Source organism: Muntiacus reevesi, chromosome 2, assembly GCF_963930625.1.
Source record: "Muntiacus reevesi chromosome 2, mMunRee1.1, whole genome shotgun sequence".
In the NCBI taxonomy this organism is placed as follows: domain Eukaryota; kingdom Metazoa; phylum Chordata; class Mammalia; order Artiodactyla; family Cervidae; genus Muntiacus; species Muntiacus reevesi.
The window spans coordinates 178,834,482-178,859,467 of record NC_089250.1 but is presented as its reverse complement, the minus strand read 5'-3'; the positions used below and the strand labels follow the sequence as shown (position 1 = coordinate 178,859,467).

General features: G+C 46.5%; 1 protein-coding gene across 9 annotated transcripts; it reads right to left on the bottom strand.

Moving 5' to 3' along the window:
• Window positions 1-877: 877 nt before the first annotated feature.
• Window positions 878-23,645, bottom strand: TMEM225B (transmembrane protein 225B). Of its 9 annotated transcripts, none has more exons than XM_065923865.1 (7): window positions 21,742-22,099; window positions 9,606-9,732; window positions 8,307-8,384; window positions 5,933-6,143; window positions 5,486-5,632; window positions 4,705-4,842; window positions 878-1,244 (listed from the first exon to the last, which is right to left on the bottom strand). In XM_065923865.1, the coding sequence occupies exons 2-7, from the start codon at window positions 9,672-9,674 to the stop codon at window positions 1,072-1,074; spliced, it is 816 nt and encodes a 271-aa protein (XP_065779937.1). In that variant the 5' UTR covers window positions 9,675-9,732; window positions 21,742-22,099; the 3' UTR covers window positions 878-1,071. The 9 variants fall into 9 exon arrangements, 5 of the variants coding, with proteins under 5 accessions (XP_065779937.1, XP_065779941.1, XP_065779940.1 ...); XM_065923869.1 differs by having other exon boundaries at window positions 8,307-8,387; window positions 21,742-21,755; XM_065923868.1 differs by lacking the exon at window positions 21,742-22,099 and adding an exon at window positions 15,106-15,126.
• Window positions 23,646-24,986: the final 1,341 nt, after the last annotated feature.

The following is a 24,986-nucleotide window of genomic DNA, read 5'->3' as shown; positions in this document are numbered from 1 at the left end:
ACCTGGAGGCAACCAGAAGCCAGTGAAAGTGTTAGTTGCTCAGTCATGTCAGACTTTTTGCGATCCCATGGACTGTAGCCCTCCAGGCTCCTCTGTCCCTGGAGTTCTCCAGTCTAGAATACTGGAATGGGTTGCCGTTTCCTCCTCCTAGGGATGGTCCCCACCCAGGGATGGATTCTTTACCATTAGCTCCATCTGAGAAGGCCAAGGCATGTGTACTCCCGAGCTATAACCAGCCTAGCTGGGAGGCAGAGTGCTCCCCAGTATGAAAGCACCTCAAGACTGTTCAGGGGCAACTGTAGAGCTGCCTATAGGAGGCCTCTGGCTCTAGTGAGAGGCTCAGTACCCATGTGTGAATTGGCTAACCTAGCTATTCTTTCCCAAGGCATAGACTTGTTAGGTTCAGACTCCCAGACCTGGGAGCTCAGTGTCAGGGAAGCTTCCACCTATTACCACTCCCAGCCCTTCCCTCCAACACAAACGTGAGAAAATTTCCCTGTACTGGGTCACAGTTTTTGTCTGGGAACCCTTTGTAATGTCACTATCTCAAACACCTTCTGCTGTGGTTATACTCTGTTCAGTTTTTATTTTACAAAACCTTGTATCACTTGGTCATTTCCTGATACTCTTCCCTCCCCTCCTGCCCTCTAGGCTGCAAGCTGGTGTTTTGTTTGTTTTCGGCCACACCGAACAGCACTCAGGATCTTAGTTCCCCGATGAGGGATGGAACCCGTGTCCCTTGCAATAGAAGTGTGGAGTTTTAACCACTGGGCTGCCAGGGAATTCCCTTGTGTGTTTTCTGAGGTATGGATTAACAGATGGTAGTCCTCTTTTTATTGAAAACACTTGTCCAAAAAAATCACTCAGAAAGCTCAGGAAGAATTCAAAAAATGTTTAACAAATATCAAACACACACAGGATAGAATCACTGTGAGTAGGGGGAAGGGAGGGGTTGACTTGACACTCAAGAGCCTCATCAAACACAGCAGAGACTGGTGGAGACTGAGGACCCACACACACTGACACGTGTGCAGTCGCACTGCTTGACGAAGGGCAGGGCACAGACTGGGTCTAGATAATGGTTTCTTCCTTCAGCAGCGTCTCCTTCTGTGTGGAGCTCAGTTCTCCTCCCAGACTATCCAGGTTTTCCAGGTACGAGATCTCTTGGGTGTCCTCAGTACTCTGAGAAATGGGCAACAAATGGCATCTAGGGCAGGCTATTTCTTGGATGAGGCAGATGGCACCTGGGTCACAGCAAAAGTTTGAGTCAGGAGAGAGAAAATGTGTATCAAGCTCAGTGCCCCAGAGGTTGGAAATTCCCTCCTCTGACCCGATTCCTCTGGTCTGCACCTGCCCTCCAATTTAGAGTTTTACAGAAATATAAGGCAAAACAGTACATTGATGGACAAAGCATACAAATAGATGGATAAACTCAAGGAACCGTGGCCAGTGCTAGAAGTCATCTGAGCAATTGTCTAACCATTAATAGGTAAGAAAACCAGGTTTCAGAGAGGAAGGTCAAACACAAAGTCCAGGCCTCTTCATGCCCAACCCATTCACAATTCTCAGTAGGTTTTGAATCTTGCTGGAAGGAAGGAAGGGAGAGTGACTAGTAAGGAGCAAATGGAGATATCCTGACTGGATAAGAAACGCTGCATCACAGCTGAGACTGAGATAAAACACAGCTTCTATTTCCAGCTTTACAATCAATGAGATACTCTCCCTCTAAACAAAACTTCTAAACATTTCTTCAAAAACCTATTTATAAATACATCATCAAGCTGGCATCAGAGTAATAAGACATTTTCAGAAGCCAAAACCATAATGATCTCAGGAATCTAGAGAGTTAAGCAAACACACAATTAGGCTTCACCTTGGAGACATCTATTCAACCCAGGTGACCCTGAGTTTCCATTCAGTTGGCCATTCAGGACATAGAAAATAAAAAGGAAAGTCCAGGTCCTATGTGCAATGAGGGGATCTAGTAAGAGTCAACCACATGAAACTGAACTTCAAAGTTGCCTGCATGGACTCAGAATTCACAAGCACAGGCTAGCTATTATGTGGGTCTGCAGCTAGACTCATAGTACCTAAGTATTTTGATTGGGATCTTAGGGTAGTTGTTGTGCACCCAGGCACCAGGCAGAAGCAAATGCAAATCCTTTTTTTAAGAAAACACTTTAAATACAGGCCTCAAAGATCTTCCCAAAAAAATTTCAAGGAAAATGAGTTCACAGTCAAAACCCACAGAACATAGCAAGGAACAAGGCACCACAAGCAAGAGCTTGTAGAAACAGAGGCAAGTGATTCAACTTTAAAACTTATAAGATACAGAATATAAAGTAAGTATGTTTAACATGTATAATAAAGATATATTTGGAAAAGAGATTTAAAACATAAGGAAAAAGTATAGGATGAGATTTACAGGAAAATACAACGTCTAGTTATAACATAGATTCATTGAAATAAAAATTTAAAGGCTAGGTTAAATAGATCAGACACAGCTAAAAAGTGAATGGATAAAAATGAAGGCTGTAGCTAGATGCATTATTCAGAATGCAGCCCAGAAAGACAAAGACAGAAAATATGAAAGAGAAACTGACAGACATGCAGGATAGAGTATTAAGGTCTAATAGAAGTCCTCCTGGTGGTTCCACAAAGGACAAAAAGGGGAAAAAAGATATTAAGGAGGAGATAAAAAATGTTCTAGAAATGCTGAAAAAGATCACTCCTCAGCTTCAGTTCATGCACCAAATTGTATACTTTAAAATAATGCATGGATGAAAGTAATAAGGGGAACAAGAAAACATTTGAAATTGAACAACAAAAAATATTACATATCAAAATGAGAGCTGCAGATAAAGATGCAATTCTTAGATGGGGATTAAAGCTTTAAATGCCTACTTAGAAAAGAAGAAATAATCCATGAGTTTAGATTCTGATTTAGGAAGTTGAAAAAGGAACAGAAAAATAAACACACAAAAAAATTAAGTAGTGGGGAGGGAAGTTCAAAATAAGAGGCAAAAACTAATTAGGTAGAAAACAAACAAGAAGGTTTGTTTCAAGCTAAAAAGCTGATTCTTTGAAAAGACTAAAACAACTGATGAACCCTTGACAAACTTAGTAATGAAAAAAACAGAAAAATCAGGTATGAAAAAGGACACAACTACAGATGCAGAACAAATTTTTAAAATATTTTTGTCAATAAAATTTAAAACTTAGATAAAATGTATAAAGAAATATATAACTTGGCAAAACTGACTCAAGAAGAAATAAAATACCTGAATAGTCATAGAATCATTAAAGAAACTGCATCATTATCTTAAAAATTCTCCCATAGAAAAATACCATGCTCCTTCTACTGGAAAGTTGACACAATTAAATACTCAAGGTAGTAAAAATAAATGAAGCTTAGTTCCTCATATTAATATGGAGGAATCTCGAGAGTATAATATCGATCAAACATAGCAAATTCCAGAAAAAAAATACAGTATCATAATACTCATATTAAGTTTTAAAGTATGCAAAACTAAATAATACATTGCTTAAGGATATATAACCATGTAGTAAACATAACTGGCAAAAACTTCAAAATAATTGATTCCTGAGGATAGAGAAGGTGAGAGAAGGAAGAGCCAGATGGTAGGGGGAAAGCTTCGAAAATACTTAATATTCTGACATGTTTCATTAATTTTAACAAGCCCATTTTCCCCACACTTTAACATCTTGAAATAAAGATGTGCCTTACAAGCTATGAGCGCCTTAGAATTATATTTGGCATCAATCTTTTCTTTCTCAGCGGTACATAAAATAAGGGTGTAACTTCTAAACAATGGACTTGACAAAAGATGGCTAGTTCTTAAATATATGCTGTAAATACAGGCGTACAGTTTATAATTACTTTTATCTTACAGATATATCCTTTGTTATATATTCAAGGTATAATAAAATCTAGTCTAAATTGGTTATGATCATGGGTCAAGTTAATATTGTGGGAAGAGGATGAGGAGTAGGGACAAAATTAGATGGGATGAAGAACTTAGATGATGATGATAGGTAAAGAAAAAGGGATTCAAGTGAGGAATAAGATCACAGATTTCAAGCTAGAAAGATAGGGATAGAAAGACTTAGGAACCAGGATGGTGTAAGGGAGCATATGAAACGTGCAAGTTTGGTTCTAAAGTCAAGGAAGACGGGAGTGGGGAGGGTGAGGGTGGAGGACAGAGTTGAGGCAGGCCCTAGAGCAGAGCTGTCTAGCAGAACCTTCTGCATCTGCACTGTTCACTAGGCACATAACCATGTGGTTTTTGAATATGTGAGGTGTAGCTAGTGTGACCGAGGAACTCAATTTCTAACTTTATTTCAATGTTAATTAATTAAAGTTACATAGGCACATGTGGGGGCTTCCCTGGTAAAGAACCTGCCTGCAATGCAGGAGACCCAGGTCTGATCCCTGGGTGGGGAAGATCCCCTGGCAAAGGAAATGGCAACCCGCTCCAGTATCCTTGTCTGGCAAATCCCATGGACAGAGGAGCCTGGCGGGGTACGATCCGTGGGGTCACAAAGAGTCAGACGCGACTGAGTGACTCAACAGCGGCAACAGCCACATGTGACTAGGGCTTCGCGCAGCACAGCTCTAGAGCACCCACAGCTCCTGAATCCAGACAGAGGGCGGGGAGAGGGCGCCAGCCCCAGATCACTCACCAGCCACCATGAACAGAAGGATGCTGAAGCCCAGGACGTAGTAAGGCCACTGTATGGAGAACTGCGGGGGGCTGGGCTTCATCCGCAGACTCTGGATCTCCAGGGCGTGCAGCAACAAGGCCAGGAAGGCACAGGCCCCTGCGGGATCACAGGCAGACCCCCTTGGTCTCCTCCTGCCCCCGCTCCAGCCTTCCTGCACCTGCGTGAGGCTCCTTTCTCCTGCCCGTGTGCCTCGCCTCCCAGAAACCTCTTTCCCGGTCACCCTCTGTGCCTGTGCCCTGGGCTGACTCCAGATGGGCCCCTGGGTGTGACACTTTGGGTGACACTTAACCTGGTTTTCCCACTGTGAGCGTTCCACCTCCTCCATCCGATGGGAGCTTCCCAGGGCAGGGCCTTGGTCAGCCTATTAAAGTTAGAAGGTTCTAGAGGGCAGAGATGGTCTCTTCCATTCGTTCATCCAAGAAACATTTGTATTTGGTTTATAGTCTATATTTCAATTATACTGTAACTCTGTACCAGGTTCCAGGACAGCTGCTAGGACAGAGATGATGGGAAAGATCCCCAGAGAGATGTCGCCAAGCCAAGGTGATGAGGGATGTGCCCTCTGGAAGTGCAGAGTTAGGAGGAGCCCCAAGGAGGGGGAGGCTGTGCCCTGGGCAACTTCACAGAGATGGAAACAGACGAGGGGGGCCCTAGAAAGTCCCTCTCCTGATCTCAGACAGAGACCACCCCCCATCTTTGGGCCCCTCCCCAAGGTTGGGGCCCACCTGCTGCTCCCCACCTGTGAGGAAACTGATGAAGGCTGACACAAAATTGTGCTTCCGGGTCCTCGGAAAGAGCTGAGACGCAAAGGACACCATGATGAAAGTGGTGAGGAAAGACAAGACGACGGCGGACAGCAGGGAGACTCGGCCGAGGATGATGTAAACTGCGGGGGAGGGCAGGAGGGAGAGTGGGCTGGCCCCCCGGCACTCAGCCCAGAGGGTGCAGGCCCGCCAGCCTCAGGTGCCGAAGCGTGGACTGGGACCAAGGTTCCGACCCCGCCATGGGTAGACCACACATCATTAACACCTTCCCGGCTGCCTACGTTCATCTAACCCCAAGAGACTGAGAGAACATGTCCTTTCAGTCGTGCTCAGTTCTGTTCTATCTGCCCCCAGCAGCCCTCTGTCACCCCCCAAGCCCCAAGCTGGCCCCACTTCCCTCTCCCCGATCCCCGCCTCCATACTGGATAAGGGTCGAGGCTTCCAACACTTGATATGGAAGCAGTTCTCAAACAGGCCACTGAAGAACACTTCCTGGGACTCCTCGTTCACCAGCCGCACCCAGAAGGGGAAGATAGAGACCAGCAGGATAAGCAGGTAGCCCAGGGAAGTCAAGGCAGGGGCTATGGCCCAGGTGAAGCCCTTCACGTCTCTGTCCTCTATCGTCAGCATCACCTGGGAGAGGAACAGTGAGGGGGTCCCACGCGGCACCAGCTGATGGAGATGATGCCCGCAGACATGTCAGCAGACGTGGGACTCGGGAAATGTTTGCTTTGCTTTGATTAACCTTACAGACCTTCAGCTGGCCTAACCAACAGAGAAAACATTTTCTCTCATTAACTTACTGGGCGATCTTGAGTGTGTGGGGTCCCTTCTTTGAGCCTCGATTTCCACCTTGGTAAAATTTCCACCTCTCCCAGCTCTAAAGTTCTAATCTTTCAGTTCTGTTTAACAGCCCCCGCCCCCCACCCCCCACCCCCCACCCCCCACAACTGGCCACAGAGCCTCTCCAGTCAGCTGTTAGCTGCTCTCTGCCCTTGGAGATTTCAGAATGAGGACCAGGCAGGTATTAAAACCAGGGCCTGGAGTGCCTTTACTCAGGGACTGGCCCTCTTGCCTCAGGACCTGGGGTTTAGATGGACAGGGGTCCACCTGGTCCTCTGCTGAAAAATGAGCAGAAAATAAGCACACAGAAACTTTAAAAAATAGTTTTAGAGTTTCATAGACACTCCTGAAGCCCTAGGCTCCCTCTAGGCTTGGAGGTTGAGCCCCTCAGTTAAGGATCCCTCATAACTTCTCTATCACCACCAGCTGTCATCAAGGATGTCTTCCTAGAAGGAACACCTCTGATATGGAAGGTAAGCACCGGCTGGATTTGGCTGTAGAAGCCGTGACTGTGTCCCAGCTTTATCACTTACTGGCTGGGTAGCTTCGGGGAACTCACTAAAACTCTCAGGACCTTGGGTTCCCCATTTGGAAAAGGGAGATAACACTTGCCCATTGAGGTTCTTGGGCGGACCAAGTAACATGCTGCGAACAAAGTGTCAAGCACAGTGCTTAGGGCCCAGGTGCTTGGTTAAAGATTCACCTAGTCAGCCTCCTCTCTGCCTTCGCCGAGTCTGGCGGCCCTGACGAATAAGGTGGAGAGGGCCAAGGAGGGGGAGGAGAGGAGGTTCGTCGGAAGCCTGGGTGCAGCAGCGAGGGTGGGCCCTGTCCGGATGGCCCCCGATGACCATAGCCATGTGGCAGTGCAGGAAGGTGGCATCCGGAGGTCAGAAGGACAGGACAAGGGAGACGGGGACACCCCAAGACAACAGCCCTTGCTTCCGCTGCCTCAGCAGACTGTGCCTGGCAGCACCAAGCTTCCCAGCTGCACACAGCAAGTGAGGGACTTCCCTTTCCTCTCAGCCCCCGTGTGTGCCCAGGCACTGGGGCCCCTCCGAGGCCCCCATGCGGACTCCTCACTGCAGCCGGCGCAAGGAGCATCTCTGAGGCTTTGAGATCACCTGAGCACAACAGAAGAACTAGCCGGAGGGCAGAGGAAATCCACTACTTATAGAAGAGTTAACAACTGTTCCTCTTTGACTGCTGTCAGAGCGCTTGAGAAATTTCTAAAGCACTCTCCTCTTTCTGTCGTTCCCCAGTTTTTCTTCTCCCCACCTGAAAAATTTATCCTGCCCTCTCTGCAAAGCTATCCTTTGAGATCTCTCCACCCTCCGGGCAGTACTGATGAGTCACCCAAACTTCAGGGCCTTGGTTTCCTTCACTCTAAGAGGATGAAGTCACTGGACCAGAGAGAGTTGAGTCCTGGCTCTAAAGCTCTCCAGGTAGGAGTCATGGCCGCACCTTGATCCCGTCCTCTGCAGGGAATGGAGTACCCTGGACATTTTCAACTGATGCTCTGAGTCCCTTCCTATCCCCAACCCCCACCCCTCTGCACCTCAACTTGTCTAAACTGACCTCAGTGTCCCCCCTATTTCAATCACCTGCTCCGTCACCCACACTGTAGTCTGGAGTTCGTGCTGGCTCCTCTGTTTCTCCCACACTTTCACCTCATCAACCGTCCTCACCTTCTCAAATTTTCTTTCATAAAGTCTCTAAAGCACCCACCCTCCTGCCCCCACACCCGCCGTGACTCTCTCCACTCCTGGAACACCATAGTCACCCCAAGCATCTCCAGCCTGGGTTTCTTTCCTGAGGGCAAGCAGGTCTCTTCCCCTTTAAGGCTTTTAAATCCCACATCTTCTGCAAACCTCAACTTGGTCCTTTCTACTCCCTGGACTCTCCCAGCCAACATCCATTATCCATTCACTCCATAAAAATGAACTGTGTACTTACTGGGTGCCCCATGCCCATCTTAGGCCAACGGGGAGAATCAGGGATGAAAAAAGACAGGAACTTGCAGGCTCTGGGTAACTACTGGGGAGAAGAGACACATAAACTTGTCAGGCAGTACAGTGCTTTCCCCTCCTCACCTGCGGTGACTCCAAGCTGTCCCCTGGCCCGCCCCAGCTGCTCTCCAGAGAGGAGGACCCTGCGGGCCTTTCTTCAAGGCTAAGCCAGCCTCTGCATGGAGCTGCCCTCCGTGCTGGCTCTGGACAACTGGGCACCAGGGACATATACAATCTAGGACACACTGGTATAAGCCAGACTCAAAGGACCACGGACGGATTTGCAGATCCTTTTGTACTGATGAAGAAACATGTGGAAAGGAGAACAGATTGGTCCAGGATGCCACAGTCAGTCAGAGTGGACACAGGGACCACAACCCTGAACGGCCACCCCGTCTCCTCAGCTCTTCACCAGTCACCACTGGTCGGCAGTTGGGTTTGGGATTCCCAAAAGTACAGGAGAGGGAGACAGAAGGGGGGCGGGAATAGAGGGTTGCCAACTTGTAACTTTGCCAAGAACTCAAAACAAAACGAACTTACTATCCTCTACTCTCACTGACGTTTCAATTATTTTGAAAAGGGCCAATGACTGGAAGCGCTGTGTGCCCCGCCAGGCCTGGCTCCTGCGGGCAGAGTCTGTCTCCCTGCGCGCCAGCGCCCAGCCCCAGTACGCAGCCCCAGTGCAGCCCTGTCACCGGCCCAGGTGCCGCACAGCTCAGGTAAGTGTATCCCAGGCTGGAACCGGGAAGGGAACTGTCTGGACCCCCGAGGGCTTCACTCCCCACTTGTCCCACCAGCCAGTAATCTGAGGTCACTTGGGCTTAAAGTGACTTAGGCTGGGTGAGGGGTTCCTTTCCACGGACGACCCTCTGCGGTCCTCAGTGGCCCCCAAGCCCCAGTGACATTATCCAGACCCATAGATGGGTCCTGACCTGGCCATTGGGCCCCAGATCCAGCCCCACGGCTCCCAACAGAAGGGTAATATTTGGCCTGGGGGACCTCCTCCACGCCCTTCCCCTCCCAACCCGAGGCTCCACCTCCACTCGCCCCTCCCCACCGGTCTCCAGTCCCTACACCCGCCTCGGCTGCTGGCGCAGCCAGCAAGACCCTCCTTTGCTGCCCACGCCCCTCAGGCCAGCGAGAGGATGCTCGGTCTCCCCACAGAGCCCACCGAGCCACAGCCCTCGGGGCCCCACAGCTGCGGGAACCTGGCCTCCCGGGCGGTTGCGGTCCAGGCTTTGCTCACCGGTACGCAGAATGGGGTGGGAGTGGGTGCACCCTGAAGTCCACCGGATTCGAATGCCAGCTCTGCCATCACCAGCAGGGTGCCCTTGGGGAAGTTACTTCTTCTTCCTGGGCATCAGTTTCCTCATCTGTGAAAAGGGCATGATCATAGTGACTTCTCCAGCGGGCTGGCTGGGAGGGGCTGGGAGATGCGCTGCGGACCTCGCGCTCACTCCCCATCCCCCCCATTCCCAGTCTTTTCCCCTCCCTTGCCCTGCGCATGCACTCAGGCACACCCCCAAACCCCCACCCGGCCCTGGCCGGCACAGTCCTCTGCCCTCCGCTTAAAAGGCTGTCTACACCTCTCCCAAGGTGGGCTGGTTTTAAAAGTCTATTCCAAGAAGAGGCACTCTAGCTCCTAGCCCTGGTGGTTGAGCTGGGGGGCTGGTTTGTGTGGCAAGAGGGGCCACACTTGGAGCTGGATAAATCACCAACTCCCCATGCTTTGAGCCTAAGCTCAGCAAGGAAAGGCATTTGTAACTCAGTAAGACGTTTAAGAACCACGATCGTGTCTGGCACCTCCACACACCTCTCTGCTAGCAGGCACATATTCAAAGACAACAGGAAAGGATGAGAGCTGATGAACCATTAATTTATTGAATCACCTAACATGTGAGAGGTGATTATCTATCATGCGAAACAGAGCTTCCCTGGTGGCTCATATGGTAAAGAATCCGCCTGCAAAGTGGAGGACCCAGGTTTGATCCCTGGGTGGGGAAGATCCCCTGGAGAAGGAAACGGCACTCCAGTATTCTTGTCTGGGGAACCCCATGGACAGACGAGCCTGGCGGGTTACAGTCCATGGGGTCGCAGTCAGGCATGACTGAAGCGTCTAACATGCATCATGTGAGGGGCTCATTGTATAATCAGTATTCTACCTGTCATGAGGTTCAGACCCCAATTTGTAAGGCCTCAGACAAGACAGGTCTTTCTTGGCTTAGTTGGGGCAAGGCAGAGTACAGTTGGGAAGGCCTGGAGCCAGGCCAGGGAGACCTCTCTGCCCTGCTGTCAGAGATGGCTTTTGATCCCTCCACCCCAGAGGCTGTTCTTCTCCAGGTGGCAAGGAAAATAGTCAACTTCTAGACTCACAGCCTCACTTTTAGTCACCCTCAGGAAAAAGAATGTTTTCTTCACCCTATTCCCACCCCTACTTGGTTCCCAGTTCCCCAGGGATTCTGACTGACTCAGCTCTGGTCACAAGCTTATTCCACTCTGGCCAAAGAAGATGCATCAGCTGTGCACCACAGAGGCCAAGCAGGTAGGATAATCTAAGAAGTTGAAGGTTTTGAGGAAGGAGGCAGATGGGACCCCCAGGGTAAAGTGATTTAGAGATTCATTCCTAGTGGACAGAAACTCCAGGACAAGAATAGCAGGATATGTAAGGGAGGAGGCTGGGCCCTGCCCAGACGACACATTTCTTTTCTTGAAGTCAGAAGACCTCCCTGACCACACATGCACAGAAAAGGCTCCTTGGAGGCCAAAGGGGAGTGATGCCAAGGGATGTTCCCTATCCATATGCCTTTTCAGTAAAATCCATCTTGGCTAAGAGATGCGTGTGCACACACGGGAGGATCCTGAGATGTACCAAACATGAACCAGGCAAATCAAAATGATTGGCCAAAGGAAAACCGGAAGAAATGCCCCATAAGAGTAATTCCAACTGCCACAAGGGGGCCACTCATTGACTCTCTCTCTCTCCCTGAGTCTATCAACATATACTGTATTTTTTCCCCTCTTTAATACTTTGTTTCACTATTTTCTGTCTTTGTGGGAATTCTTTTCTGCAAAGCCAAAGGGTCAGGGGCCTTGTCACTGACTACTGGTCTAGTGGCTATGATCTGGTGCTACCACAATCTCTGGCTGGGAACCCAAGCCTCACTCCAAGCAGTTGCAGGCCAAGGCCACGAGAGATCATGTAGGACCACTTATCTAGAGTAGCGAAAGAACGTTCTAAAAAGGAAGAGGGATGGTGTTCTCAGAAGAAGGGAGAAATTATGGCAGACTGTAACAGCATCTTCATACACACCCTGTCACACTTTTAAATGTCATTATACAGCAAATCCAAATCACTGGTATGATTATGCCCAGGCGACAGATGGAAAAACTGAGCCCCTGGTTAAGAACATGTCCAAACTATCACATGAATGGTTGCTAAAAAATCATGGACAATTACTAAAAACATTAGGCTGTGGAGGAACAGATTCTTCACATGGTGCTGAAGCTTATTCTCCTTACAAATTACTAATTGCAAAAGAAACACATATCTTTATACAGAAGAGATCTGGCAGTCACTCCCTTAAGCCGGTAAACAAACAGTGTTAGTTGGGGTAGAATAATCTCATGTCATGTGCCTCTTGAGGTGACAGCAGTATGAAGGAGGCATTGCCTGTGAGGTGCTCTTGCCAGAAGTGGATCATCAGGCCTCTAGACCTTGTTCCAGTTGAGAGAAAATACAGGGGGTAAGGAGGAAGCTGACGCCACCTCAGGAAAACAAGGAAATCAATTTCATGGAAAGTTATAAAAAATAACTGTTCTTAAAAAAAAAAAAAAAAGATAACTGTTCTTGACTCCTCCAGAAGTCAGTCATTAAAAAAAAAAACAAAAAAACGGTGGGACTCCTCTAGATTAAAAGAATCTAAAGAGATATAAAGCCAAATGTAATGTGACTCTTGATTTTTTTTTTTCTGATTTGAAATAATCTAGCTATAAAACACATTCTTGGGACAACCAAGGAAAATCTAAATACAGACTGCATTTTAGATGGTATTATGGAACTTAATTCTTTTTCTTAGGTATGTTAATAGTCTTGTGATTATGTACAAGAATGATCTGACTCTTAGGAAAAGCATGCCATAGTATTGGGTTGGCCACAAAGTTCGTTCAGATTAAATTTGAACAAACTTTTGGCCAACCCAATACTCAGGGTGAAACTTACTTTCAAATGATTCGGGGGGGAAAAAACACGTAAATAGAAAGCAAATATGGAAAAATGGTAATACTGTTTAAGTGGAGGATATATAGGGTGTTCATTAGTCTATTCTTTCAAGTTTTCTGTATGTAAATCAGATAAAAAGTCAGATAAAACAAAGAGACCTTGTCTGAGAACACACACAGCCAGAACCTGGACCTGGGTTTATCGTTCAGCCACTCAACACAAGTGCCTTCTCTAATGACAGATGTCAGGGGAGGCGCACACAGTCCCTGCCGTCACCAAGCTTGCAGCTAGCACCAACAGGCAACTGATAAATCATTTTCTAAAAGTGTGACCAGTGCACAAAGCAGTAGACCATGCTGTGGGAAATACAGAGTGAGAACAATTCAGTCCAAGGGAAGACGTGCCAAGGAGGCCCTTCTAGACAGAATCTTATGCCCAAACAGGGACTGCAACGTGCAAAGATTTTTACCTGCTCTCCAGCGAGAACTATTGTGCGTTGTACTTGGTACATATGCCCCATTGTGCACAAACAGGACAAAAGTCTGACTTACCTTTATGATGGATGTTTTCTAGTCAATTCTAGTTCTGCCTACTTTTTTTTTCCTTTTTTTTTTTTTACCCTTTGCTGGTCACAACTCATTACAATAAATTAATTTTATGCCCCCACCCCCGCCCTAGTGACTCTTGACCTACATTTGAAAAATACTGTGTCCCTGAATTGCAGAATGATTGGCAGAAGGGATGGCCACAGAGGGCTGGAGAAGTCGGTGGGCAGAGCTGGGATGAGAAGGGTCTTGTTGATTTCAAGCTGAGGGCTGTGATGGGCTTTTGTGGGGATGAAAGCAGTCACTTCTGGGTGCCACTGTGGAAATTTGTCTTCCTCCTCCTCCTATCTTCCTTTGCCCAAAGACTCTTCTTACCTCTTCAACCAGAGCATAGGAAATGCCTCTATGCGGGGGGCCCAAGGCTGTATTCAAGAGGCTGCCAAGCCAGCCCCTCCCAGGATCAGAAATTGAGAAAATGTACATAAATATCAGAAATTTAGGAAGTGTATGTAAGTATCATGTCCTCAGGAAGCATTTTCGTGCTTTCCCAGGTCCAGAGTAGAGAGACAGACAAGGGAGGAGGGAACTGTCGGCTGGAAGGGTTGGTGGAGAGCCCGTGAGCTGACTCCCCTGGGTTCTGTGTTTCCCTGGTCCCAGGCTCTAAAGGGAAAACCCAAGTTACCCAAACCGAAGTTTTACTGCATATAACACGACCAGAACCTATCAATAAGCAGGCTCATAGGGTCCCCACCCAACAGCTGGTTCCACTACCAGTGCAAAGGTCCCCCCTACCACTCCTTCCATCTAGCCTGGGTCAAAAAACCCAAGGTTGAAGAAAAGTGGCCAATGGATTCATTAGCTAAGCCACTGGCAACCTGGATATAATCAGTTTCGATGGAGCAGAAGCAGTGCCCTGTGCTAAGTGAATGGCAGTTACAAAGATAACAGTAACTGGTGAAAAAAAAATTTAAGGGTATGACAGCAAAGCATGTGTATGACTAGAATTCAATCAGAGAAGGAAAACCATGATGAGACACACACAGACACACACACTCACACCCCTGACCCAATAAAGGCAAAGAAGAATCCAGGGGAAGGCAGACTAGTTTCAGGCCCAGCCCCAGTGAGGTGAGTCAACAGATCAGCAACAATACCACATGTGAGCTAAAAATCACTGCTGCCTCTCTTCTGCCCTATAACTGTCCCAAGAATCTCCCCTAGAGCCCAGGCAGACTGAAAAACAGAAGAAAGGGGAAGTCTGACACATGCGGTTCAGTCTCCTGGATTCTGCACATAGCAAAGCCCATGACATGTGATACTGAGAAATTATTTGGCTTAGAAAACTGGCCCATTTATTTAAAGCTTCTATGACTTATAAAACAAAAAGAGATTCAGTAGTCTGCAGGATACTGAGGAGCGAAAATGGTGGCCCCAGAAAACCCAAGAGCCACTTCCATGTACAGTGACAACCAACAGGACAGTTAAGATAGAAGGAAACTATTGGGTTCAAGGGTCATCCTGCTGCTTTCCCGATCCCTGAGTCTGAATCCCCCTGATTTGTTCTTCCCTGGAGTGGACCTAACTCATCCCGTTTTCAGAGGATGACTATAGAATCTCCCTCTGATGTAGATCCTCAAGATCAAATAAAAAGTAGTGCAAACTAAAGGTTCCATTTCAGTCACCCCTCCATGGTGTTACTCTACCCCTTTCACACCCCCTTCCAACACACAGCAAGGCTCTCCCATACCCACCATTCCCCCAACGTGAACTGGCCAATGTTGAGTAAGGCAGGAACTCTGTCTAAAGGTTCTCATGCACTGAATGCATGAGAGATTTGTCTACTGTGTGGCTTCTCAGATCTTAGTAAAAGGTGAACTATGACTGAAGACGGTCTACCTTCACTACAGACAAAGGTTTTCTCCCTAGTGCAAGTTCTCTGATGTTCTCTGATGTCGGAGCTGAACTCAGACAAAAGGCTTTACCACATTCACTTCATTTATGGTTTCTCTCTTGTATGGGTTCCCAGGTGATGAATAAGGTATGAACTGTGCTTGAAGGTTTTCCCACATTCTTTGTTTAGAAGATTTTACTCCACTGTGAGTCTTCTGGTGCTGAATGAGGTAGGAGTTGCAACTAAAGGCCTTCCCACATTCACTGCACTCATAGGGTCTTTCTCCAGTGTGAATCCTGTGATGTTTGAAAAAGAGTGAACTCCTACTGAAAGATTTCCCACACTCGTTACAGCCATAAGGAGTCTCTCCTGTATGGACCCTCTGATGTTCAACAAGGTGTGAGTTACGACTGTAAGCTTTCCCACAGTCGCTGCACTCGTAGGGTCTCTCTTTGGTGTGAACTCGCTGATGTTCTGTTAGATGTGAGCCCTGGCTGAAGGCCTTCCCGCATTCGGTACATTTATAGGGTTTCTCCCTAGAGTGGATTCTTTGATGTCGGAGGAGACTTGAGCTCCGGCCGAAGGCTTTTCCGCACTCATTACACACGTAAGACATCTCTCCCGTGTGGGTGACCTGATGCTGGATGAGGTGTGAGCTGCGCCGGAAGGCCCTCCCACACTCATCACATTCATAGGGTTTCTCCTCGGTATGAATTCTTTGATGCTGAGACAGATTTGAACTATGGCCAAAGGCTTTTCCACATTCACGACACTTGTAAGGCTTCTCTTGCTTGTGGATTCTCTTATGCTGAGTAAGGTATGCATTCCGCCTGAATAATTTCCCACAAACGTTGCACATTTGAGATTTCTCTTCAATAAGAACATATGACTGCTGGATGAAGTCTGACTTATTACTGAAGTTTCGTCCATATTCATAGGGTCCCTCATGTTTGTTTTGTTCACATTCATCTCCTTCATGTGGTCGTGTCCCTACTTCAAGAGTTTTCTGCTTTATAATTAATTGATCCTCAGTCCAGGTCTCACCATCTGACAGAAAATACAAAAAAGGTATATGTAACAGTAAAAACTCCCGGTGGGAAACAGGATGATTAAAGTATTCCAGGGTATTTGGTTCAAAAAAGTATGAAAAATGGCCTTGAAATACAGGGGAAAAAACAGATACAGGCTGAGCAGATTTGGAGAAAGTGGTGAATAAACTAAAGTGAGGATTTATATGAAGTACCTCATCAGACGAGTACACTGGAATTAGCAGAATAGGAAAACAGAGTTTGGGTAAAGTGAGATTTTTCTCAGAACACAGGAAGGGTGATGCTGGGGGTTCTGAATGGAGAGAGGCAGGGACCGAGCAGATAAATCAAAGAGAACTTCACACAAAGGTTCTGTCCATATGGTACCCTGGCCACGTGGGTTGTCACCATGGTAACAGGAGATACTTCCCATAACCAGACGCCAGCACCTTCCTCACTCCTGCTCTCTCCACATACAGATGCTCACATGCTCACTCACAAATGTGACATACTCAGACCTTAGAGGAACCTTTAAAGAAATGGTGCCAACTGAGAGGATTTGATAAAGAGAGGGGGAGAATAGGAGGAAATGCTTAAAGTATAAAGCCTGAGGTAGTAAGAAATATTTCCCTATCTTCAGCTCTATTCCATATCTCTTTCATATCTATTTCTAAGAGAACCAACAAAAACCAACTCTGCAGCCTAATTCTATCTAAGGGAGACAATGGAAAAACATCTGTTAACTGTATGTTTCTCCTCCTAAGTTTTACTTATTAAATATGACTGACTGTAGTGCAGTTATGTTACAGAAAGAAGGCCCTCTGCTTAGAGTAATCTTTCTGGAAGAAGGGGGTGCTGAGGAATATCCAATGTAGTATCATTTCCATCAGCAATCAAAGTAAAACACATGCAGTCCAGATTTTAGGAGGGAATGGTCATTGTCTTTAAGTAATTTAATAATTATCTGATATCAGAGAACCATATTTATGTTTGTTCTCCACCTCCATATATGTCCTCTTCTATACATCCCATTGGGATATTGGTTTTAATTTTGTGTGTGTGTGATGGGAACTTTTAAGATCTACTCTATAAGCAACTCTCAAAAATAGACAATATAGTATTGCTAACTGTAGTCACCATGTTGTACCTTAGCTTCCTGGGACTTACTTACCTTATAGCTGTAAGTTTGTACTTCTGATGCCCTTCATCAAGTTCTCCCACTCCCCACACCCCACTTTCAGCAACACTAATGTGTTCTCTGTATGCATGAGTTTGGAGTTTTCAGATTCCATACACAAGTGAGGTAATGCAGTGTTTGTCCTTCTCTGACTTATTTCACTTAGCATAATGCCCTCCAGGCCCATCCATGCTGTTACAAGGGCATTATTTTCATCTTTCTTATGGCTGGATAATGTTCCACTGTGTATAAAGAAAGAGTACGTTTCACTCCACATTTGTCCACTGATGGACACTTAGGTTGTTCCATGTCTTGGCTGCTGTAAATAATGCTGCAATGAACTTGGGGGTGCAGATATCTTTTCATGGTAATGATTTCCTCAGAATAAATACCCAGAAGTAGAATCACTGGATCATATGGTAGTTCTATATTTAATTTTATGAGAAACCTCCATAACATTTTCCATAATGGCTACACCAATTCACATTCCCACCAACAGTACAGGAGGGTTCCCTTTTCGCCACATCCTCATCAACATTTGTTATTTCTTGTCTTTTTGATAACAGTTATTCTAACAGGTGGGAATGGATTGCTGGTTTACTGTTTGTACGTCCCCTTGCACATGTGTTTACTTACCTGTTAGACTGCAAGCTCCGAGGGAGCAAAGAGAGACTTAGATTTCTTCTCCATCTTCCTGATCTGGCCTCTGCCTGTTTTTCCAGCCTCATTCTGATCTTCTCCCACACGAAGCCTCTTTTCTATTTGTTGAACCACTCTCGTCACAACATGTGATGGCTGTGACGTTCTAGACAAGGTGCCTTTTTCTTGGCCCACTGCCCAACGTGGTTGAGAATGTCAACCTCACTGCTCTCAGGCCCTGTTCAACATCACCTCCTCCATGAAGCTGAAGGTGATCCTTGAAATATTCCTCAAGTCACGTAACAGTCACTCAGAACATTTTATTGAACACCAACAACATGCCAGGTACAGTTCCAGACCCTGAGATCCGTCAATAAGCAAAACAAAAAAATCCTCTTCCATTTTACTAAGGGAGATAGACAACAAACTACGCAAATTACATACCATTAAAAGACTATAAAGATGCTATAAAAGCAAAAAAGCAAGGAACAAGATTAGAGTGCCTGGGAGAGTGGGCAAAGGGGATGCAATTTTAAATACCATGATCAAAGGAAGACTAAGAAAATGGCATTTAAGCAAGGACTTGAAGGAGATAAAGATTTCTGAGAAAGAGGATTACAAATAGAACAAACAGCAACTGCAAAGGCACCAGGTATTCATGGAGGCAAGTGTGACTGGAGCAGAATGAGCGAGAGAGAGAGGAGTGAGAAATGAGGTCAGAGACATAAAAGAGGATCGGAGAACACAGGCCACTGTGGCCACAGGTTTGCAAAGAGGTTTTTCATTGAGAGAGATGGGAAGCCACTGAAGGGTCCTGACCAGAAGAAGACAAGATCTGACACTTCAACAGGATCATGCTGGCTGCCATGCTGAGGAGAGACTGTGGGGAGGCAAGTGTAGAGACAGGACGACCAACCAGGCTGTGGCAACAGTCCAGGTGAGAGACGGTGGTGACGTGAACCAAGTTGGCGGCAGAGGAGGTGGTAAGAAGTACTTGGACTCTGGAGAGAAATGCTGACAGTCACACGGATGGGATTCCTGACTGATGGATACAGGTATGAAACAGGGGTCTCCCTCTGGATTGAGTAGCTGGAGGGATGGTGTTACCATCTGCTGAGATGGGCGGTGAAATGGGCGGTATTCGTCAACCAGCTACAGCATCTCCAACAATTAAAAACAAGATTTCCAAGTGGCAGCTGTCATACCAGTCTCTTGAGATCGATTGTCCCAAACTGGCACATACACTTCTGATGTGTGAGTACTTGGTATAATATTCTTCAACTCTCCTGTAGCTTTAACATTTTTCAAAATAAAAAAAAAAAAAAAAAGGACGAGGCGACAGTGACCAGTGACTCTCTTCTCTACTCCACATTCACTCAGTAAACAAATACTGATGCTTCTACCTATGACGTACTGCTTGAGTTTTTGCCCCTGCCTTCCTGTTATTACTGCAAATATGCTCAAGTCAGATTCTAATCACCTCTCACACTAAACAGACCAGAATCTCTTCCTTGATCTGCAACACTCCTCTGCTAGCCTCCTGTTAAGCAAATTTATGTGCCTCAATTTCTGCCAAACAAAATCTAAACTCTTTGGCCTGGTGTCCATCTTCCATGATCTTACACCATTCTGCCTTTACAGTCATCCTCTATCAGTCTACTCTGGGCTCCAATTACTCCGAACTGTTCCCTGAACATTTATCTCCCCACACAGTTCCTTCTCCATTCAACTTTCTACCTCCACCTGCTACAGGTGGTTTCACTGCTGAGGGGCCAGGTTCAATCCCTGGTCGGGGAACTAAGAGCCCACAAGCTGCATGGTGTGACCAAAAACAAAAAAAGAAACAGGTGGACAAACAGCAGTGGGAAAGACCCTGAGAAGGCAAGAGATAGAATCAGGAGAAAATGGTGCTTCCTAAACCAAAGAACAAGAGTTTCAAAGAAGAGCAATCATGTCAATAAAAATACTAAGGGGTCAAAAAAAAATTAGGGCTGAAGGAAAAAAAAGTGTCCAATGGATTCATTTGTTAAGCTACTGGCAACCTGGATATAATCAGTTTCAATGGAGTAAAAGCGATGCCCTGAGCTAAGTGAATGGCAGTTACAAAGATAACAGCAAGTGGTGCAGGTTTTTTTTAAGAGGTATGAGAGCAAAGGGAACAAAGGTGATTACACCTCTACTGCTGCATCAACCACCAAGGCTTCCATGTAAACATCTCTAGTATGTGTGTGTTTCCTTCCTGGCAGCCACCAGTCTGTTTCCGGAGCTTGAGGGAGGCGTCTGCCCTGCACTAAGGTGTCATGCATGGGATGCTGGGATGTGCGTGGTTTGGGGAGGTAGAGGATGTAGGCAACAGTGATGCAGAAAAAGGACACACACACAAAAAAAAAAAAAAAAGGACACAAAGGCACAACAGCGGGTGAAGCAGAGTGTTTTTGGCTTCTCCTTGTGCAGACACACCAGTCTGGCTGAGCCTGTATGGGGAAACACGGAGACAATGTTTAAAGCTGGGTTCAGATCATGCTGCAGAGGACCCTGAATGCCAGGACCCGAATGCCAGGTTACAGAGAATAGACTGTATACAGTAGGCATTGTAAACTAACATAAATAAGTGAGTATTTTAGGAAGGTAAATAAGGCACTTGATCTTAGAAAGATGACCAGTGAGGAGCCTATGGTAAAAGCCTATCCCTTCTGACCTAAAACTTGATTTTTTTCTTACTCTAAATTCTTTCAAGGCCAAACATATGACTTTCTAAGGCCTCCAGGGCCAATACTCAGTTGACAAAGCTCTCCTCTTGTGAACTTCCACACTGTTTGTTATCCCATAATCTCTCATAGATAACTATTTCAACTCAACTCTAAGCTGGTGGCAGGGGTTAGGTTTTCTTCGAACTTAGTCTCAGTACCTTATAATAACAATTCAATAAATACTTGAGTTAAAAATTAGCCTAAAACAGAATCAGAAGCTAAACATGTAAAATAAAGTCTCCCAAACATAAACTTCTCAAAATCCATGCTGTGGATTATCTAAGCCCTTGTCCCTCAATTAAATAATCCAAATCCACTTTTTTTTAAAAGGCCAAGCATATACCAGATACAGCTTCCCAGGTGTAAAGAACCCGCCTGCCAATGCAAGAGACACAAGAAACCTGGGTTTGATCCCTGGGTCAGGAAGATCCCCTGGAGAAGGAAATAGCAACCCATTCCAGTACTCTTACCTGGAAAATTCCATGGACAGGAGCCTGGCAGGCTAGTCCATGAGGTCACAAAGAGTCAGACATGACAGCACGCACATGCATGTGCTACACACACACACACACACACACACCAGATAATGGGGGGGATGGCAGATTAAAATTTAAATGCTGATGTCTACAGTTTAATCTCATTTTCCATCAGCGGGTGGCTGGCCTGTCTACTTCACAGTCAGGGCACTCACTTGAAGTTTATATCCTGGGTGGAAAATGTATCTTTCCTAATGATGAAAGACAGCTTGCCAAGAGAAGCCCAGTCTTTTCCTGGTACTCGGGATACAGGACACACTTGGCTGGGTCCATTCACTTAATCTACACAACAGTTCACTTAGCCTCTCAAAGGCCAAGCAAGTTAACAGGTGCTGGAATGACAGATCCGAAAGACTTAGGGCCATGGACAGTGCTGCTGCAGGTCTGCTCCACAGTAAGAGAAGAAATATTTACTTCAATTACATGTGATAGGCTTCATTTACATGTAACAGAGCTTTAGCTTAAAAAAAAAAAAAAAAATCAGTGTCTCGCACCAGGATAATTCTAAGTGCACGGTTAAGCATGTCCATTTGATCTGAGGCCCTCAATGGAAAGGACAAATTTGAGAAATAGAAAGCAGCTAGGTCAGCTCCTCACCCGTGGTCTTTCGAGGCTCCTGCTCGGGGGATGGACACGGGGAATCCAGGGACATCTGCTCGGGCGTCTTCTCCATGGGCTGGGTCCAAACCCCGGTGCCGCTCCAAGGCCAAGGTCTTCTCTAAAAAGTCTTCAGAACCCGACACAGGGGAGGGGCAGCCACTTCAGGACAGACAGCGAGAGGGGACAGATGTAGGGGAAACAGTAGGTGCCGCTTCCCAAGAGGCTCCCCGCCGGGGGTCGGTCGGAGGAGCCCTGTCCTCCCAGCAGGCAGGCTGGGCCCCGCCGCGGGGAGCGCCCGGCCGGCAGCACGCCCCACCCCGGTCCCACTGGGATTCCCCCCTGCCCGACCCTCTTCCGCCGCCCCGCGGACTGCCGGCCGGGCCCAGTCCGGACACTCACGCCCTCAGCTGGCCGAGAACAGCAGCGTCCGCCACCACCGCCTCCAGGGAGACCGGAAACGCGGGTTCCTCGACGCGCACTTCCGGGGCCATCTAGGCAGCTCGGAGGTCTAATCTCGATCTTGAGTTCCCTAAGGGCCCCCTGCGGGGTTGGGCTCAGAGGAGTCGTGTGGGGGCTTCCTTAGGCGTTTGTCCTCCTTCCCGAGGAGAGATTAAGAAGGATGGAAGAGATATCTCTTTTTGACGCTCATTGCCTAGGTGGACTTAGGACCTAAATTGGTTGTTTCTTCTTTCTCATTCCCGTGTGCACCTCCTCCGCTCTGCTCCACCCATCTCCACACCCCTTCTTTCAGATCACAGGCCACAACGACCCTGCGGGCCTAGAACCTGTCATGTACTCCCTCCGTCCAGCCCGTTGTGGCTTCAACCCAGCCTCCCTGTTTTGCCTGGAGCACATGAAGAGGAGGAAATGGGTGAAAGAGGAAGAAAAGCCTTAGATACGGGGTCAAGATCCAAACGCCTACTGCACCTGGAGTACTGGTTTGCAGAGGCACATCTCATATGCTGAAGCAGGAGAAAGGTTAAGGCAATGAGTTGTTCATGATCAAGGATTCTCCTGGTAAACTAAAAAACGATAGCTACCAATTGTGGAGCACTGAAACTTACATCCCATTAACCTTCACAATCCCATGAAGTTGGTATTTTTACTATCCTACGTGCCAGAAGTGGCAGGTAGTGAGCGAACTAGAGGCAGGATTCAAACCCTGGCCTGTTCAAACCAGAGCCTGGAGGCTAACCACACCCAGGAAAGAAAAATGAAGGAAGAGTGGGCGGAGTATTGTAACACGAGAAACTGCTGAAAGGAAAAACTTGTAATTACACCGAGTTGTAAAATTTATAAACATGGATGAAATACAAACATAAGAGGGTAACCATTTTCTAAGTGAATGGGATGAGGCAGCAAAATAATTCTAAAATAAATATTTTCCCTTTGATTTGTACAGAGCACCATCTATTTGAAACCATTCTTGGATTTGTCAACTACAAATTGGCAATTGTCAAGAGCATTTGCCAGTGCCTGAACAGCAAGGCCATTTGCCATCTGCCAGTGCTGCTGCAGTTGCTGACCTTCAATGTTCCCTGAAGGGAATTCAGGGTGCAAAGTGAAGCACTCTACTGGTAATACAGGTCTTTAGACAGATATTTTTAGGAACTGACTTCATGATCCCAATCCTTGCATCTCCTCATAGCTAGAAAAGCACTAAATCCTTTCAATGATGATATCAGCTCCTCCTGACTAGCAGAAACCCTTTTATAAAATGAGTGCTTCATTGCATTGAAATCCCCCTGGAGAAGGGAATGGCTACTCACTCCAGTTTTCTTGCCTGGAAAATCCCATGGACGGAGGAGCCTGTGGGACCCCAATCTGTGGGGTCGCAAAGAGTCAGACACAACTGAGCGGCTCTCTCTCTCTCTCACACACACACACTGAGCGACTCTCACACACACGCACACACAACTGACACACACACACAAACTGAGCCACACACACACACAACTGAGCCACACACACACACACACACACACACACACACACACACACCCCTTCACCAAAATCTTACATATTGACCTACCCCCACTGCTTCTTTGGAGCAGTCTCTCAGAGCTATCTGAGGTGATATCTCCCGGGCTGCAATCAGCATTTTGCCCCAAATAAAACTTAACTCACAACTCTTATGTTGTACATCTTTTTAATCAACAGATTTAACACTGGCACCTTCATGCACTCAAATCTTGAAAGGAGTGTAAGACATAATGCCATATGATACAAATTTTAGAGACACATCACTGTTTGCAGACTCCAGCAGGAATTGCCCATTAGAAGGCGTCTCCTACCACACACAGCCCACAGTGCCTAATGATTTCTCTAGTTATATTAAGTTCTCCAAAGCTGAGCGCCGAAGAATTGATGCTTTTGAACTGTGGTGTTAGAGAAGACTCTTGAGAGTCCCTTGGACTGCAAGGAGATCCAACCAGTCTATCCTAAAGGAGATCAGTCCCGAGTGTTCATTGGAAGGACTGATGCTGAAGCTCAAACTCCAATACTGTGGCCACCTGATGTGAAGAAGTGACTCACTAGAAAAGACCCTGATGCTGGAAAAGACTGAAGGTGGGAGAAGGGGACAACAAAGGATGATATGGTTGGATGGCATCACCGATCCAACGGACATGAGTTTGACTAAACTCTGGGAGTTGGTGATGGACAGGGAAGCCTGGCGTGCTGCAGTCCATGGGTCGCAAAGTCAGACACGACTCAACGACTGACCTGAACTGAACTGAAGCTCAGGGTGTCCCTCCCTGGACAATGCTAGTCCTGCACTGGTAAATACTTGCTTTCATTTTTAGATTTTCTGCTAAGTATCTCTACTCTAATATGGTGGGTTTGATATTATTTACACTAATAACTTTTGGGCACTTACTATACGACCAGTAGCTTTTACATTATCTCATTTAACATTCATGCTATTATTCACCACATTGTATAGCCAAAACTAGGAAGGCTAGGGAAAATGTCCAAAGTCATAGCTAATAAAGTTCAAACATAGGTATGCCTAATTCCAAACTCATTGCTTTGACTAATCCTTTTTACTCAATGGATTAATTCATTTGATTAGGTTAACTGTATCCATTGGCTGGCACTAAACATACTGTCTGGCAACTATATGACTGAATGAATGAAAGGATATACCAGGTTATGTTTTTGAATGTGAGAAATTCCAGTTTCTGAGATAACATGCTAGGGGCTTCCTTTGAACTTCATTCTTAAATTCTCAGTTACCCATG

Bases quoted from the DNA above. Each gene is read 5' to 3' on its own strand.
- TMEM225B (XM_065923865.1), bottom strand. From the start codon at position 9,674: ATGGCAGAGCTGGCATTCGAATCCGGTGGACTTCAGGGTGCACCCACT. The intron at 4,843-5,485 runs GTGGGGAGCAGC...GTGATCCCGCAG, and splicing joins CTTCATCAGTTTCCTCACAG to GGGCCTGTGCCTTCCTGGCC. The intron at 1,245-4,704 runs GTGAGTGATCTG...GCTGTGACCCAG, and splicing joins CCTTCTGTTCATGGTGGCTG to GTGCCATCTGCCTCATCCAA.